This window comes from Tupaia chinensis, unplaced genomic scaffold (genome assembly GCF_000334495.1).
Source record: "Tupaia chinensis unplaced genomic scaffold, TupChi_1.0 Scaffold000117_2, whole genome shotgun sequence".
Lineage (NCBI taxonomy): Eukaryota > Metazoa > Chordata > Mammalia > Scandentia > Tupaiidae > Tupaia > Tupaia belangeri.
Window position 1 is genome coordinate 9,944,216 of NW_006159583.1, and position 20,004 is coordinate 9,964,219.

General features: G+C 38.6%; 1 protein-coding gene across 1 annotated transcript in view; it reads right to left on the reverse strand.

Moving 5' to 3' along the window:
• The window catches only part of MAP3K5 (mitogen-activated protein kinase kinase kinase 5), a gene marked incomplete at its 5' end in the record, with an annotated part of 263,294 nt that overhangs the window by 112,472 nt on the left and 130,818 nt on the right, over positions 1-20,004 (reverse strand). Inside the window, 3 exons of the mRNA XM_027770250.1 lie at positions 2,113-2,220; positions 10,977-11,130; positions 14,520-14,679. Coding sequence (XP_027626051.1) covers positions 2,113-2,220; positions 10,977-11,130; positions 14,520-14,679 — 422 coding nt within the window. The remainder of the gene's footprint in view (positions 1-2,112; positions 2,221-10,976; positions 11,131-14,519; positions 14,680-20,004) is intronic.

Here is a 20,004-nt window from a genome sequence, read left to right on the forward strand (position 1 = left end):
ATATCAAATAGACGACAGCTATAAAAGATGTTACTGGATATTCCTTAATGTGCTAGATATATTTGGTGTTGGTGTTGAGAACGGATGGTTTCTCTGTTTACCATGCAATTTCATATTATCAACATTAGTATGCCACCAAAATCCTGTATTACCAGACTTAATACTACCCATTTATCCAAGCATATAACTAAAAATATAAATTAAAATGCATTCAGGGCACTACTCAGTGTCTGCTTTTATTTTTGTTTTATTTTTGCCATAGGGTACATATGGTTGCCACAGAGACAGAGAGGGAAAGTACGAAATCAGCCCTCGGTGGGGGTGGCCACACCACAATACTTTAGAGATTTGGGGCATGCATGCAAAGCACCCAGAGTGATTCTCAAGTTGGCTGGTCCAGGACTCAAGCCACAGGGCTGGCCATGTGGGATCCAGTGTCTTAACCTTCATACTACCTGCTGCCAGAATTTATTTTTAAATTATTTTTAGAAAGAGATTATTACTATAGGGCATGTGTTCTTGCCAGAGAGAAAAAGACAGAGATAGAAAGCAAGAAATCATGCCCCAAGAGGAATGACCACTCAGCAATCCCTTCTCTTCCATTCTCCTCTCAGGATCTTGGACACACACACATCCCCGGTGTGAGTTTTAAGCTGCCAGGTCTGGGACTTGAACAATTGTGGACTACGTGAGAGTCCAGTGACATAACCAGTACATCATCTGCTGGTCCCTTACAACAACCTTTGAGGTGATATTATTTTGCTATTTCATGTTGTAGAAGAGGACATTGCAACTTGGAAAAGCCAAGTTGCCCAAGGGCACTGATAGGATCTGTGTCCAGATCTATTGACACGAAGTCCATATTTTAAAAGCTGCAACGTCAACCTCTCAAATTTACTTCCTGATTACATCTTCTGCTTTATTTTCCCTTCATCACTTAATATGCCCATATATTTATTACTGACTTATTGCCTCCCTGAGTAGAAGGTAAGCAAGTGAGGACAGGAATTTTACTTATTTTGTAAGTAACTGTTTCCCTAATGTCTAACATAGAGCCTGGCACAGAGTAAATACTCTGTAAACACCTGCTGAATGACGAAGAAAACTATAAGGGTATTTTGGAAAATAATTACAAGAACAAAATTAATGAACTATGTTCCCATACGACTCCCATACGACTCCTCTCATTTCAGCTGTTTATTCTGTCAACTATAGTCAGGTCCAAAAAGTTTCTATTTTTTTAAAAACCAGTAGGATGATCAGTATGCGTTCAAACTGATAATATATATATAAGTAGAAAGGTTTATCCACAAAGGGCCAGCAGTTGGCATGGAGGTTGAGGCGGCTGGATCCCACATAGCTGACTGCATGGTTTAAGTCTTGGACTGGTGGCTTGAAAAATCATGCCAGGCATGTGTGCATGCATGTCCCAAATCCTGACAGGACAATGGAGGAGAAGGCATTGTGGCATGGCCATACCTTCTGGGGGGTGCTTTCTCACTCTCTCCCACCACCCCATCTCTCTCTGATGAGCACATGCATGTTATTAAAGACAGAAAGAAAGGTTTATCCACATGATTGCCAAGAGCTGAAAGGAGAGTTTAAGTTCCTTTTGAAGCAAGCGGTAGCACAGTGCACCTCTCTGTGCACAGCAAACTGGGTCAGTGGCTAGTCTGCGATTTAGCAGCAGCTTAGGTAACCATACAACTAGACATAATGAATTATGATGCTCCCAGAGTAAGACAAGAAGTAGCATTATCCTGACAGGGTTCCTAGAATGGAGACAGGCATCTTATCTTTTACACCATAATTAGTTCTTTGATCAATAATTTAATTTACAGCATGACTTTACGCAACAGAAATATTCTGATTTTGAATATACCTTGGATGGTTACAATGAAAACCCAAATGGTTCAATTATATTTTCTTAATTGAGTGAAATTGATAACCCAAATTTAACATTTAAATTACAAAATATATTATGCCAAATAATTACATGGTCGAGTGATTTCTTCTTAACTAAATGTGATCATTTGCTGAAAAAAAATGTGACTATTAGAAGGCACAGAGTCCTTTATTATGAATGCTCTATTCTTAATTGCACAATTTTACCTTGTCATCAGGAAGCACATGCCAAATGGATATTGTCTTTTCCTCGACTTCATTGTTGATAGACAAATAAGAGGGTTGATAGATTTTAGTTGGTTCTAATATTAATACCTTGAAAAGATAAGGCAAATAAACTAGTATTAGTGACTTAAGACTTAAACCATTTAGAGCTGCTGGAACAATTCAGCACCTGCATGGGACATTAGCAGATGAGGCTCTGGATCGGCTGCTGGATTAAAACCATTTTAACTGCTGATTCCTGCCATTCCTGGGAGTCCTTCAAGCATTTCACAGTATTACACAATTATCATAAAGTCCAAAATACATTACCTTCTATTGCTAACAAGTGCAGAAATAAAATTTCAGAGTCCATAGATTGGTTTAACTATCCCCAGGGAATCTACTAATGATATTATTAAAAATTCTATATTTCAGGACCAGCAGATGGCATAATGGTTATGTTGCTGAACTGCCACATGGTTGACTGCAGTTTGAGTCCTGGACTCAGCAGCTTCAAACTCACACCGGGTGCATGTGCATGTATGCCCAATGTCCAGAGAGGAGACAGGAAGAGAAGGGATTACAGTGTGGCCATCCTCCCCTGGGGTGGTGATTTCTCACTTTCTGTCTGTCTCTCTGGTGAGTGCACGTGTCCTATAGCAAAAACACAAACAAACAAACAAACAAAAATTCTTACAAAAAAATTACATTTCATCATGCAATTCGATTTCTATAAATATAAATGTGTCAAAGAGAGGCAGAAATGTGGGCAAGCAATAGTTCTGTACATAGAAGAGACCACATATAGAATGTTACGTGCTTATTTTAGGTTTCATGCTGTCACACTCTAGCATAAAGAGGTAGTAGTGTGGTTTTCATAGTCATGTAAATGGGTTTTAAAATGATGTTGGCTATTATCAAAAGAGTTCTGTACATAAGCCAAAAAAATGGACGTAGCCTTAGAAGCAATAAAAACGTTTTTGTACTGCCTTCGAGATAAAATAGTCATCTTCAATAATTACAAATTTAGCTTTATGACACAAAAAGGAAAAAAATTTACTCTTATATTGGAAAAATATGAGGGGTATGTGATAAGAGAGTTAAGATTCTCCATCATAAGATTACATGAAGTATTTATATTACGAATTTTTCCCACTAGGAGTGAGTAACATTAAAATACCACACAAGCCCCGAGGTGTCAAAGGTACTGTAATTATTATCTACTTGTGCAGATGCTTAAAGACATCTACCTAGCCCAAGTTTCTTATGCAGACTTCAGCGAATGTTTAAAAGAAAAGAAAAACCAATATGTAACTATCAGAGAAACTAGAATGATTTTTTCTACACCACTGCTTAAAACTCAAGAAAATTACCCTTAAAACTAATCTTCGATAGAGCAAGCTTACCAAATAAAAAGGGGAAAAAGACATTTGAGAAGGCCCCACCAATAAGACATTACATATTTACAACACATTAAAATGTAATATGCAGCCTGAGCAAAAAGGCACAGGATCTGGGTCAGAAAACTGACTCCTGTCTACATACCACAAACCTCATGTATTAATTTTACTTTAAATTTATCATAATGATGCATTTGCTTAAGTTAAGATTTGGTGAACTAGAGAAAGGGGACTAGAATTTTCTTTACTTTTTGAGCATACAAAATTTTACAGGCTCAAAAAAACTCTAGGTCAGGTTCGAGGTATGAAACTAAGATAAGATATACAAATACATGGTGAGAGCCCACAAGGAAACATATTCTGACTCAGGAACATTCTTACAAGTTGAATCATGCCCAAATTCCAGTCAACAGAGAATTAAGTAGTACTGGTTAATGAAATTATGGGCTACCTGCAGCCTAATGATTACAGGAGCCGAATCCAATATGGCTAACTACATGGTTTGGATCCTAGCCCTGGTAGCTTGAAAAACATGCTAAGTGTATGTGCATACATGCCTCAAATCCCAAAAGCATGGAGAAATAAAAGAAAAGGGATTGTGGCATGACAACATCCCATTGGGAGATGCTTCCTGCCCCGGTCTCTCTCCATCTCTCTCTGGAGAGTGCATGTGTCCTCTGACCAAAAAACAAAAACAAAAAAAAGTATAAACACACACACACAAACATACACACAAATAAATTTATATATGTAATGGATATCAGGGCCAGGTGGTTGACAGCAATAAGGCAACTGAACTGCCATGGAAGTGCCTTGGGACCTCCCTGTGCATCCTGGGCATGCCCATGATCCAGGCTGATTAAGACTTCTCTCTCAAGAAATATGTTAGTAAACTTAAGGTGAAAAAAGGAAATCAATCTTGTATTTAAACTCTGTATATAAATGGCTCTGTTTTACTCTGAGTATATCAGTGTTTATAAAATTATGAGGAAAAATAGAGAATAAAAGATGTGCTTCCTGGGCTAGCTGTGGAGGTGCAGCTGCTCCTTCTCCTCCATTCCCCTTTCAGGATCTGCAGCATGCACACACACACACACACACACACACACACACACACATCCGCACCTGGCATGAGTTTTAAGTTGCTGGGTCTGGGACTCGAACCGCAGTCAATTATGTGGAGGTCCAGCAATGTAACCATTATGCTGTCTGCTGGTATTTAGTCAGAGCCACTCAAAAGAAGGATAATGTTACCATCATAATCAAGACCTATTGCAGCCTCTATAAATGTGAGCCATAGAAGATGTTACTCTACAGACAGGACAAGCTAAAGTAACTGATAACTGCATCACAAGTACTAAGGGCTACCTTTTTCTATGTGGTAGAGTATGGATGACAAATTCCAGATATGGTCACAATTTATTACCCACACATTAGTCTTATTTTTCTGCTATACTATTAATATAATCTATATTTAAAAAGAAGAAAACCCTCAGTTTTGTTTTCATTATTTGTTTAAGTACTGTCTTTGCAGATTCTGCATTGTACACATAAATACAAAAAACACTCAAATTAATCCTAAAACAATTTTCATTGAACTAAGGACTTCTCACTAGACTTAAATTTTCTGGAATTCACACAAGATGAAGTAATTATAAGAAAGCTCAACATAAAAAAAAGGTAGAAAACTATACGGTTTTATACTCTGTTTAACAAACCATGGGAAAGCAATTTTAAGTATTCAAATGATAAATTCTGACACAGGGGTGGTATTTAGAGATGAGTTGGAAAACACTGTATTTTAGAGTCTTTTCACATAAATCTGGCCCCTAAATAAGCCACAAAGTTCTAAGAAGGAAATGGATTGCTAAAAAACAAGAAAACAATATGCCATAAATATTGATATGTTTGCACGATAATATAACAAACACCCAGTGTTTACCACCCACAGATCACACTGTTACATACTGCCATATTTACTTTGAAACTTTATTTTTTCAGATGGGGTCTCTTAGGATCCTCCTGTCACAGCTTCTCAAGTGCCAGGGACTACAAGTCATGCCCGAATACCTGGATTTTAGAATGTGCTGGGACTCAGACCTGGGCCCCTCATGTGGCCTCAACATGCCAGTAAGCAGCATTGACAAGCATGTATTTTACTACCGCAGCTAGGCACTAAACTTTAAAAAAATGATTATTTAAGAGATGGCCACTGAACTTGAACTGTGAAACATTGCTTTCGGGGACTAAAAATCAAGATATTCTGCTGAGACTTCTTCCTCCAGATTCATTTCTAGAGAGTAAGGTCTAGCTAAATCTCCCTTGAAAGTATTAAAAGCAGACTAGATCATACAGAAAATCGAACCTCAGATGTAGAAAATAGAATCAGTGGCCTAGAAAAATCCTCCACAAACACTGAGAAAATTGCCCCCCAAAATGAGAACAATATACAAGAAATACTAGATACCATCAAACATCCAAACATCCGGATAATTGTTATCCCAGATGGTGAAGAGACTAATAACGGCATTGATAATCTATTCCATGAAATCCTGGAAGAAAACTTTCCAAACCTAGAGAGGCATTCAAAGTTCCAGACCCAAGAAATACAAAGGACCCTAAATAGAATCAACCCAAGAAGATCTTCTCCAAGGCACATTATAGCCAGATTGACCAAAACCACAAAGACAAGATACTAAGATTGGCAAGAGAGAAACGTCAAGTTACCCACAAAGGATATCCCATCAGGCTCACGGTGGCCCTCTCATCAGAAACAATGCAAAGAAGGAAAGAATGGGAAAATATTTTCAAAGTGTTAAGAGAAAAGCAACTTCAACCAAGAATACTATACCCGACAAGATTATCCTTCACATGGGAAGAAAAGACAAGAACATTCTCAGATATACAAAACCGTAAAGAATTTACCAACACCAGACCAGCTCTCCAAGAAATTCTGAAGGGAGTGCTATACCAGGAAAATTAAATACAGACACACAGAAATAAGAGTTCAAAAACTAAGAGAATGGTCAACTTAATCGTAGGGACAAACCTGGAGTTGAATATTATATCCCAGAATTTAATCGGGACGATCAGACCACAACAGAAGATAAAGTACATGAGATTGAACTGGTGAAATAGAATGTTATGACTTTTGACTAAAACATTGCTGATTTTCTTCTTTTTATTTGGACAGGTTTTTTCTTTTTTTGCTAAAGGGCACATACGCTCGCCAGGAAGACAGAGAGAGACAGAGAGACAGAAATTGAGAAATCAGGGGGATGACCATGCCGCAATCCCTTCTCCATTCTCCTCTTGGGATCTTGGGCATGCACGCACACGTGCCTGGCATGAGTTTAAGCCACCGGGTCCGGGACTTGAACCGCGGTCAACTACATGGGAGTCCAGCGACATAGCCACTACACTAACTGCTGGTCCCTCTTCTAGGCTTTGTTTTCGAGATTTAAGGACTTTTGTCCTGTCTTGAGTTGCAGATAGGTTCATGTACCTACTATTTAAACAGAATCCTTTTTTCTTTTCTTTTCTTTTTTTTTTTTTTTGAGATTTTTGCTATAGGGAGCATGCAAGAAAGAGAATCAGAGAGACAGAAAGTGAGAAATCACCCCTGAGGGGGAATGGCCACACCACAATCTTTTGTCTTCCACTCTCTTCTTGGGATCTTGCGCACACATGTACATGCGCCTGGCATTAGTTTAAGCCACCGGGTCTAGGATTTGAACCATGGTTGATTACATGGGAGTCCAGCGACAAAGCCATTACTCCAACTGCTGGTCCCTGAACAGAATCTTAACCTGTTTCCTGGCTTTAAGTTTTAAGCAAAGCTCTCTTAGCATTTCTTTGATTTTCATTTATTAAAGTTAAAACTGCTTTTCTTGAAATTAAAAAATATATTAAAAAATACCTACTTAATGATTGCAGTAAGCTATATAGCATCAGCTAGGTGCTACTTTATTGTATATTCATTCTACTCAGGGTTGCACACCTAAAGTCAGACATGTATTGACAGATATATATATATCACCTGACCTTGCTATTCAAAGTGGTTAGATTACTTAAGATATTCTGTGAATCAATAAAATGTGGAGGGAAAAAAATGAATGAAAAGCAACTGTAGATACCAGATATAGTGTGGGAGGAGGGTGGAAAATGGCAGAGGGTGAGAATTAGGGGGAAAACATATATATATACATATGTATGACACAAGAAATGGAAAATTACTGATAATAAAATGTATGATTAAGCCACTACATAGCAAATTCTGGATGGGAAATCACATTTTGTATGCTGGTGACTATGCTCAGTGAATGAATGTAAAATTAATTAAAATTTTTTTAAAAAGATTACTTATTTATTTCCTTCATGAGAGAGAAAGACAGACACCCTCAACAAGGTCTTCATCTTCATGCCATGATCCTCTTCCCAGCCCTGTAGCCAGCCAGGATCACAGGCATGCCCATGGGCAAACCCAGCGTGTTGAAAGAGACCTGGGAAATGAACTCTGAGCCTTCCCACAGTGTCGCCAACATCACAGAGCACCGCCCCTACTGCCTGAAGCACTGTAGCTGTCCTAAAGACATGAAATGTTGCAAATAAAGTTGAAACTCCCCTACGATCCCTTACGCAATCCTATCAACCTACTCTTTACATGATTTCCCAGAACACTTAGCAATGCCAATGTCTATCAGCAGTCTCTAAAAATAGCCCAGTCTCTATATCCTTGCCAACTGTTGTAAAACTTTAATTCTTTGAATCAAATGGGCAAAATATGGCATCTTATTTTAATGTACATTTTCTTAACTAACCAGTAAAGTTGATTATCTTTCCATTTTATTTGCCCAATTTTTTGTTTTTAGTTTTTGATTATCAATATGTAAAACTTTCTTTTGCTTATTAGCAAATTAACCATTTTGTAACATTTGTATGATTTATTTCTTCCTCTCTAGCAGTTTTCTATTTGGCATATTTATGGTGCTCTTACTAAACAAAAGTTTCCATTTTTAATTAAATCAAGTCAGTCAATATTTTTCTTTAGGGCAGTCTAGGTCCTTGCTTGCTTAAGAAAACTTCTCTTAGTGACAGCAGATGGCGTGATGGTTAAGGGGCTGGATTCCCACATGGCCAATAGATGTTGAAGTCCCAGGCCTGACAGTTTGAAAAAAAATGCTGGCCATATGTGTGTGTGTGTGCCCAAAATGCAAAAAAGGAGAAGCAAGAAGGGATTGCGGCATGGCCATCCTCCCTGGGGGGTGATTTCTCACTTTCTCTCTATCTCTGGTGAGTACACACACCCTATGGCCAAAACTAGATAGATGGATGGATGGATGGATGGATAGATAGATAGATAGATAGATGAAAGCCTCTCTTACCTGGAGTTTATACTTATATTCTCTTTACTTCTCATTTCATATTTTCTGGTTTTATCTTCTTATACTCACTTATTTACACTATGACAGATTAATCCATATTAAACTAATCTCAGTGGGCTAAAAAGGAATATTATGAATGGTTTCCTTTCAGAGTCAGTTTTCTAGTTGATCAAGTCAACAGTCAATTAAATATTTGAGTTCTGTGCTCTTTTTTTTCTCAGGGCACCAGGTAAAGGCAAGCTGCCAATTTACTCTGCTTTAAGTATTTTCCTAGATTATCCAATATCTAGGCTAGAAAATAATGAAGTGCTTTATTTTGAAAGGCTTTTCAATTATAGATCCTGCTGAGCTTGGGCTTTAACTGGAAGCAAGAAGAAAGCAGGTTAATGACAGCAATAGACTTAATAAAATGAAGCAGATGATCCCATCAATAAGAACCGGAAAACAAGATTGTACAGAGAAAATTAGGAATTGTCGCCACCTGTAAATATGGAAGAATGTAATCAGAGAGCTTCAACAGAGAGATTTATGACATTACTTGGACAAGAGAAGGAATTTACCCACACAATGAGTTGATAATAATTCTTCAATTGGATGTCAAGGCATATTGCTTTGGAATAGAATTCTGAGAATTATCAGGATGGAGATGGCATTAGCTGAGAAGATAAACAATGTATTTTAAGAAGTGTATGTGTCTTATATAATTAAGTATACAAATGCGTCTCAAAAAGTTCATGGAAATGGATATTATGAAAATTTATGCATGAATTTCAAAATTTTTGGCACCAAAATAAACTGTACCTTAATTGCATTTTTTTCCATCAACTTTCTGAAGTGCTCTATTATATATGTCTAGGTCCAGCACACTGCAGTGCTCTGCAGCCTGGAACCACAGAAAGGCTCAGGTTTGGTTTTTGGTCCAACCTAATCGCATCTGTAATTGTAACTGCATTGCATCTATAAGCCCAGTGATTCGGGAAGCTTGAGGCAGGAAAATCAAGAGCTTGAGGCTGGCCTGGGAAATACTAGGAGACCTTGTCTGAAAAAGCCAGGCATGGGAGTATGTGCCTGTAGTCCTAGAAGATGGCTGAGGCAGAAGTACCATAACATTATATATATATACACACATACATACATACTATATGGTATTATTAATTACGAATTTATCAAACATTACCTGTTACACATCATGTACTTTCGTGTGTTATCTTTTTATATTTTTTTAGTTTGCTACACGGCACATGTGCTCACTGCAGAGAGAGACAGTGAGAGAGAAAGATAGTGAGGAAATTACCCCCCAGGGGTGATGGCTTCACTGCAATCCCTCCTCCTCCAGTCTTCTCTCAGGATTTTGGGCATGTGTGTACATGGATCTGGCGTGATTTTCAGGTCCAGGACTCGAATCAGTCAGCCAGCCATGTGGGATCCAGGGCCTTAACCTCCAGACCACCTGTTGGCCCTATTATCTCATTTAAATCTCACAAAAATATTGATTAAATAGGCTGGTTAATCCCCTAAAGAAATCCATATTTATAAATATAAATATATATTTATACTTCAGTAGAGACCAGTCAAAATGACTACAAGTCATCCTTTCCCATGGTCTAAAGCAGTGTGAACAGTGACTGGAACTATCACATAGAACTCTGACCCATATGGGTAATGGGTGTTGGACAGAGTAACAATGCAAGTGAACCTGAGACTTTTCACCACAATCATGACACATTAAAAACAACATAAACAAAAAGCATCCATCTGTCTGGACTGAAGGGATATTTTGACTTACTAAGCTAGTCAAGAAACAATCCTTTCATTATTTGGACAGCATATTTCACCATTTATGAAAAGGAGCACCCAAATTCCATGGCAAAAACATAAAAATGTAACTGGTTTCTCTGATTTTGAGAAGTTATTTTTTAAAGAGAAGTTAATGTAAATCAATCTGTGGAACATAAATATATTAACCAGATGACTGCAGTATGAAAGTCAGTCTACTAGTACTGTTGTAATCACATGCAAGATGTTTTTTTAAATAAGAGGCACAACATAGAAATGTACTTAGAGTTAAATGGAGTGTACTCACTGGAAACCTAACTACTGTAACATCTGTCTTTGTGGCTTCAACCAGAAAATCCATCCAAAAGTCCACGAGTTCCTGCTTGGCCACGGGCTGTTCTGTAGGCAGTTTCACAAAATGCTTATATATCAAAATTGTCTCTACGATAGACTTGAGGTACCTGAAAATTAAAAGATATATAGCATATAACACACATGTAGAATTACCTATTCCCATGTATTCTGGTTTTATTCTATAAATGTAATGTATGGCATTTATAATTACATATTCAGATTCACTAAACACTATTTGTCATATACCATGTACTTTCACATATTTAGCTCATTTAAATCCTACAAAAATTCAATAGGGTAGGCTATTTTATCCCCATTTCATGGATGCAGGAACAGGCTTAGAGGGCTTAAGTACCTTTAGATAAAGCCATACATCTACCTAAAACATGAATTTTAAAATGCTGATATTTTATTCAAGGAAGTGGTTATTACAATTGTCTTAAAATATGCTTCTTTAAGTAAGTTTTTCTAAATAGACCTTTCGTAAGAGATTGTTATTTTGCTCTGAAGCAATTCAGTTTATATACGAAGGTACTTCAGAAAGTTCATGAATCAAGGGGGTTAAAGTACAAGTCTATTTTGATGTAAAAAAAAAAATGTTTTGAGGCACCAGCTCATGGACTAATGGTTAAAGAATCTGTATCTCCCATGGCCAACCACACGGTTCATGTCTCTGACCTGGCAGCTCGAAAAACACACCAGGTGTACAGCTGCCCAAAATCTGGAAAGGAGGAAAAAGTGGAGAAGGGACTGAAGCATGACCATTTCCCATGAGGAGATGCTTTTGCCCCTCTCCCTCTGGCTCTCTCCAGAGAACACACATGTACTCTGGCAAATTAAAAAAAAATTTTTTAATTTATAGTTTTATTATGATACACATTTTCACAAACTTTTTGAAGTATACTTATATTATACAAATATCCTCAAGCCCAGTAAGACAGATGGTGCTTCAAAGGGAAAAGGGAAAGTAAGGAATAAAATAGTTATACAAGATAAAGGCTATGTAGGCACTTCGTAGACTACAAACATGGATGTTAACATTCCATACAAATTACATGAATGGAAACAGGGCATTGTTTGTGGCTGTTATTACTATAGCGTAAAAGAGTCTGCCTTCTTGTTAACAGGAGTTAGGATATCGAAAACCAAATCTCAGTGTTTCAGTCTCTTCCTCTGCCACCAGAATGATCGTGGTAAAGAAACAGCAAATTTGGCCGAATGTAACACATGCATTAAGGGTGTGTTCCTACCTATCCTTGGCTGAGTGTAGACTGTGGACATGATACTGTCAGAACAACCCTGTTCTCAAGTTCTGTACAGCACCATGGAGAGAAATAACAGTGAAGGCCAGCCTCTTAGCACAGTGGTTACAACACTGCGTATGTAGACAACTGGATCCCACATGGCCAACCACATCTGACTCTCGGCTGGGAGTTTTGAAAAACGCGCCTGGACATATGCATGCATGCCCCAACTCCTGGAGAAATGGAGAAGGGAATGCCATGTGATCATGCCCCATGGAGGGTTCTTTCTCTTTCTCTCTCTCTGCAAATACACACACCCTTTGGCAACAACAACAACAAAAAAAACTCAACAGATATATAATAAAATAGAGATACGACTAAAAAAAGAAAGTCATATAATCAGTATTAATATAGCCGGAACTAAAGAATGATAGGAGCATGAAAGAAGGAACTAGGTGTGAGGGTGGACTGAGGGGTCAGGGTCTGCTTTATGGGCAGATGTGACTTGTAAGTGTCCCCCAGGTGGATACAAGTGTGGGAAGAGGCATTTCAGCAAGTACTGAGGCACAAGAGCATGACGCTGCAGTATGAAATGTTCGGTATGAAGAGAGAGCAGTGTAATCCCAAGGGTGTGATCCAAGCCAAGGAGATGGACTTTATCCCTTAGGCCGTGAGGAGCAATGACATTATATTGACTTAAGGATTCCAGTGGAGGAAAAGAGTCACACACGGATTTTAGAGAGATGACTGTGGAGTGATAGTGGGGAGGACTGGTTAAAGGACCCTGAACAGGAGAAAGCCAGGAGAGCCCGACATGGTGGGAAAACAAGCGTCGGGTGGAGGTCAGGGCGTGGCCTGGGCCTGAGCTGCTCTGCAGAGAGCTTTTCTCTGTATTCTTGTTTACTTCTTTAAAGTCTTTACAGCTAATGCTCAGTTCTTACATAATAAAATTAGCAATGTTTTTTTAAATGGTCCCCAAGGCAAATGGTAGTTTGTCTTTTTTTAAATCGCTCCAATTACCACCAGGATAATGATGAGATTTAAATGCATTTCAAAAATAATTTGAAATTAGAAAAATACGCTTATATATATGAAATATCCAAATGTGTCAGTCAAGTCCTAGGTTAAATGAAAATCAAGAATTCCACAGCTGGCTGTGATGGTGTAGGTGGCAGGGCACTAGATACTGGAGCCACCTGGGAGAACTGGGTTTGGATCTTGGGTTGATCTAAACATACTGGCTGTGCCTGTGATACTGGCTGGTTGGGAGTCTGGGAGGAGGAAGATGGCACGATGAGACTTTGTCAAGGGTACCTCTCCCTCTCTTCTAATAAACAAACAAATAAATAAGCTTACAAAGTAAGAACTCCCAAACTGAAATTAAATCAGGAAAAGGAAACCAAAGGCCTGAGGGCTGAGATGGAATTGCAGTCACAGACTCCAAACAGGAATCAGATTCACGGGGGTGAAACGTGCAGCCTCTGTGTGTTTCCTGTGGGTAACACGCGCTACCCTGGCCCAGTGAGTAGGCCAATGTGCAGGAATGGCTAAATCAGGGACAGGCTGCCATTGCCTCTGTCCAAAGTCATCAGAACCTATATTCGACACATTTTCTTTATAAATATCTTATTTGCTTTGTTTTTTGAAACAAACTTTTTTTTATTCATGATAGTGAGAGAAAGAGAGAGAGGGGTGGGAGAGCACTCTCCATAGGGTCTGGTCACACTGCAATCCCCTTCCTTCAGTCCTCCAGCTAATCGATCTTGGCCACTCATGTGCATGGCTGCCATGTTTCAGTGATAAGGCCAGGGATGCAAATTGTGGTCACTCTGTGAGATCCATTTTTCTTTTCTTAAAAAAAATTTGCAAGGGTGTGCATGTGCTCAGAGAGAGAGAGAGAGAGAGAGAGAAAGCCCCCCTTCCCCTAGAAGATCCCACAATCCCTTTTCCATTCCCCTCTTGGGATGTGGGGCATGCATATGCACGCATCTATTATGTTTCTCAGGCTACGTAATCTGGGACTTGAACCACAAAGCTTTCCAGGTGGGATCCAGTCACCTTAACTCCCATGCCAAAGGTTGGCCCCTGACTTTTCTCAAGCTGCATTTTCACTTTTCTGCAGTCAGCTGTGAATATTATATTTTCTATAGATTTTGCATTTCACTCTATGGGCAACATAATCTATTAGTAAAACAGATATAATATGGAGCTATTTATTAAAAATAATTATGTAAACACATAACAGCTATTACCATGCTGGTGTCTTCAGTTTAAAAAGCTTTTCAGATGCTTGAATGACTCTCATGTGGTCATTGGCCAGGACACTGGCCCCCAGAAAAAATCCAACTTCCCAGTAGCTCTGAAGTTTTTCCAAGTTTCCTTTTTTACCAAGAAGGCTACTTAGCTTCACCCCTAGAAGATGAACAGGAAGTAGAATGTTACAAACACACTGCACAGGCAGAACTGACCTTTCATTAAAAAATCAAATTAAAACATTCAGTCCTTCTTTCCGATTAAAATAGTTGTATTTTCTAATTAGTATGAGCTTTTTTCTTTTCCTTTTTTTAGAGACTTTTGCTACAGGGCATGTGCATGTGCTGGAGAGAGAGAGAGAGACAGAGAACAAGAAATCACCCCCTCCTGTGGGGGGAGGAGGGATGGTCATGTTGCACTCCCTTCTCCTCCATTCTCCTCTCGGGATTTTGGGTACGCATACACATGCATCCGGCATGAGTTTCAAGCTGCTCAGTCCGGGACCTGAACCATGGTCTACCATGTGGGAGTCCAGCAGTTTAATCTCTATGTCACTTGTTGGCACCTATTACAGTGTTTTAAGATCTTTTTTTTCCCTTTTTTTTTAAAAAAAAAAAAAAAAAAGACTAATCAAAGATCACAGAAAAAAGAGGAAATCTCCCTTTAATTTAAAAACTTGAGGATAACTGCCACGTTTCCTTTGATGTGCATCAGTCTAGAATTTGATTGTGTCCATATACACACAAATGAAAAGGAAAGAATATGAAACATGTTACGGTGTATTGTCCTTCTTTCTCTTATCATATCATGAATTGTTAGCTAACCTGAAAAAGAAATCTTATATTTCATATGCCGAAACTCTGTTAACCAACTGAAGTATAAATGTATACAGTGCCTATGTAAACACAAGGTGCATTCTCACACAGGATTTCACTATGTCGTCCAGGACAGCCTCAAGCTTGAGATCCTCCTGCCTTAGCCTCCTGGAGTCTTGGGGATTACAGGCATGTGCCACTGTGCCAGGTGTTTAGGTTAGACTAAGAATTCAACCTGGGCCTCCCGTGTGGTTGTTTCATAACATATGTTTTCCACAAAGTTTTTGAAGACCCCCTCCCTCAGGTTGTCTCACTGTTTTCCACATTAATTAAGTTAAATAAAATTCTTTACATGTGTCCTGTGGAGAGTCATGGTTCTATCTTTTCAAAAATTATAAACTAAATTTTTTAAGTTACTTTTAGAAAAGTTTACTTACTCCTTTCATGAACAGGAGAGAAAAGGACAACTGTGCGTCCAGCGTCCTTGGAGAGGTTTCTGGACTCAAAGTAGAAACTTCTCCCCGTGGGATTGCCTTACAGAGCACTGGCCTTTACTACTAAGCAACCATCTGGTCCCCACGTTACTTTTTATTGTATGATTCCACTCAAGCCATAAATACTTTAGGAAAAAGTCCATTTGGGAATTTGTCACATTTTATGAGGGTAAATTTAAAAAAGAATAGCTTCGCCATCTTAAAGTTTCATGAGATGAAAAAAAACTACATCTGTGTAGCCACATCCCTCATCTTCTATCTGGACACAATTTAGAAAAAAAAGAAAAAGTAACAAATGTGAACAGAAAAAGAAAGTATGGGAGAAATGAGATATTAAAAGCATGCATTTTGCCCAATCTTGGTTGAAAAGAGCAACTCTTTTTGTTTCGTACTTTCAGAACAGTGAGCGCAGGATCAATCTGATAGCAACACCTTTAAATAGGGACTATGAAAATATTTAACAGTAAAATTACAAAAGTAGTTTTAAACTAATGCATCCCAGAAGTTCATTCTATTTTTTTTTTTTTTTTTTGGTGGTGGGGAGGGAGGAGGAAGAGGCTTTTGCTATAGGGCACGTGCGCTTGTCAGAAAGACAGAGAGAGGGACCAGCAGTTAGCGTAATGGCTATGTTGCTGGACTCCCATGTAGTCGACCGTGGTTCGCGTCCCAGACCCGGCTTAAACTCATGCCAGGCGCGTGTGCGTGCGTACCCAAGATCCCGAGAGGAGAATGGAGGAGAAGGGATTGCAGCATGGCCATCCTCTCTGGGGGGTGATTTCTGGCTTTCTATCTCTCTGTCTCTCTCTGTCTTTCTGGTGAGAGCACGCGCCCAATAAGAAAATAAAAAATCTTTCCAAAAAAAGAAAAAAAAAAAGACAGAGAGAGACAGAGAGACAGAAAGCGAGAAATCACCCCCCAGGGGGGATGGCCATGCTGCAATCCCTTCTCCTCCATTCTCCTCTCGGGATCTTGGGCACGCACGCACACGCGCCCAGCCTGAGTTTAAGTCACTGGGTCCGGGACACGAACTGCGGTCAGCTACCTGAGAGTCCAGCAACATACCCATTACACCAACTGCTAGTCCCCAGAAGTTCACTCTATGATGGTGCTTTTTGGCATAAATTTGTCCCAGCCATTCAACATCTGGTCAAAATGTAAATTTTTTGATAGAAAATAGTATTATAGCATATAAATATGTTATGAATTATCCACCCAAATGTAGATAAATGATCTGTTTTTATTACTGTTACCATTTGTGTATACATGTCTTTGTGTATTTGTTTAATTAATTCTTTATAATAAAGTTCTAAGTATGGATTTGATGGGGACATAAGATACACTCATTTTAGGTGTTGACAAATTCCGCCAACTTGTCCTTAGGAAATGCTGCACCAATATACCCTCTTATTAGTGCCATCTGACAGTAACCTCTTACATCTTTCCCAGTTATGGGTTCTGTCATGTCTGCTCAGCTTAACTAATCTGATGGAAAGAGGAAAATTGTCCTTTTTTAAAAATAGTTTTTACTATAGGGTACATGTGCTCACCAGAGAATAGAAAGTGGGGAAAAGTGAGAAATTTCTTCTCTTCCTCTCTTCTCTCGGGATTTTGGGTGCTCACACACATGTGGCTGGTGTGATTTTCAAGTCGCCAAGTCCACACTTGAACTGCAAAGCTAGCTATGGGGGATCCAGTGTCTTAACCTAAACACTGCCCATTTATTTATTTATTTTTCTTTTTTTTGGAGAGGTTTTTGCTATAGGGAGCGTGCACTTGTCAGAAAGACAGAGAGAGACACAGAGACAGAAAGTGAGAAATCACCCCAACCCCCCCCAGGGGGATGGCCATGCCGCAATCCCTTCTCCTCCATTCTTATTTCAGGATCTTGGGCATGCATGCACACACGCCTGGCGTGAGTTTAAGCCACTGGGTCCAGGACTCGAACAGCAGTTGATTACATGGGAGTCCAGCGACATTGCCACTTACGCTAACTGCTGGTCCCGAACATCGCCCTTTTTTAACCACTGAGATTGACTTTCTTTTCATACATTTGTATTTCTTTGGTGAATGAGCTTCGTGCTCTGTGCATACAACATGTGAGCTGTTTTTATGTGACGATGTTCATCATTTAAGTTCAGAACATGGCTTTAACTTTTTTTTCATATTTCAGATTCCTTTCTCTTTTTCTTGCATATGCAAACACACAAATAGAATATAAGAACTGATATTTTAGTATACACAATTTGTTCTGTATTTAGAACAATTTTCTAAGATAGTTTCAGAAACAGTGTTTATACCTGGTTTCAAGCTACAATATATCTTTAAAAATTTTTATTCAACTTTTTTTTGAGAAGATTTATTTATTTATTTATTTATTTATTTATTTATTTATTTCTGCTATAGGGTATGTGCGCTTGCCAGAAAGAGAGACAGACAGACAGTGAGAAAGGATTGAGGCATGGCCATTTCCTCCTTCTTACTTTCTCTCTCTGTCTCTCTCTAGCAAGTGTACACTCCCTCTAGCAAAAACAAAACAAACAAACAAAAAAACTTACAGACATCATGACATTTCACTCTTAAATATTATAGCATATACCTAAAAGATTCTCCTAAATATCCCATCCCAATACTGTATCTAATAAAAATTTAAAAAAATAATTTGCTAATATCTAATATCCAGTCTTGACTCAAATTCCCTAATTTCCCTCCAAATATTTCCTATAATTTTTTCCCTAAGCCAGAATCTAAAAAAGAATAATTAATTGCATTTGTTTTTTATGTCTTTAAATACTTTTAATTTAACCAATCCATCCAATTGTTTTCCCACTGACTTTTTTAAAAAACCAGAAGTGCAATCTTGAAAAATGTCTTCACATGCTGGGTCTTTCTGATGTCAATACTTGGAATTATTTAACATTTCTCTAAATTTTGTGATTCCTATTAAGTGGATGTCTGATCTTAAGACTCAGGTTGAGGGACCAACAGTTGGCATAATGGCTATGTCACTGGACTCCCATGTGGCCAGCCACGGTTCAAATCCCAGACGTGGTGACCTAGGGGGGATGGTCACGCCGCAATCCCTTCTCCTCCATTCTCCTCTTGGGATCTTGGGCATGCACGCACACGTGCCTGGCGTGAGTTCTAAGCCACCGGGTGCGGGACGCGAACGGTGCTCAACTACGTGGGAATCCAGCGACATAGCCATTACAGTAACTGCTGGTTCCCAATCACTGAAAATTTTGACTAGAACATTTAAAGGCAGAATGCAACTGTATATCTTCAAAATATGCCAGATAAAATTATTACAACTCTTGTTTTTATTATATACTATTAATTAATTAATTAAATCTTTATTATGTGAGATCATTTTTTCAGAGAGAGATTTTTGCCATAAGGTGTGGGTGTTTGCTAGAAAGACAGAAAATGATAAATTAGGGGCATAAACACACCACAATTCCTTCTCCTTCATTCTCCTTTCAGCATTTTGGGCATGCATATACATGTGCCTGGTGTGAGTTTTAAGCTGCTGGGTCTGGGACTAGAACTGTCGTCAACCAGGTGGGAGTCCAACAACATAACCATTATGCCATCTGCTAGTCCCTTAGATAATTTATTTAGCTTACTTATCTTTCTTTGAAAAATCCATTTATTTAAAAAAATCATTATTATTATTTTAAAATTTGCTACTGGGCATGTGTGTTTACCAGAGAGAAATGGAGAGAGACAGAGAGAGCAAGGGAAAGTGAGAAAGCATGTGGCCAGGTCTGGGACTCGAACTGCACTCAGTCACATTGGAGTCTAGCACCTTAACCACCACACCATTTGCTGACCCCCAAACCATTTAATCTGATCTTACTAAATAAAATGAACTCTAAGTCAACCTATTTTGGTAAGCATAATTTATGACTGAATGGGATCTAAATTAATGCATTTATTTTCTCATTATAGAAGGACATACAATTTAGAGTATATATATATTACAGTATTTTAGAAGTATAAATTTAGTTCTACAGTAGCTAAAAAAGTAATTGTCAAGTCTCTCTCTTCTCTCTCTCCCTTTTTTTTTAAGAGGTTTTTGGTATAGGGAACATGCACTTGCCAGAAAGACAGAGAGAGACAGAGAGACAGAAAATGAGAAATCACCCCTTAGGGAGGATGGCCAGGCTGCAATCCCT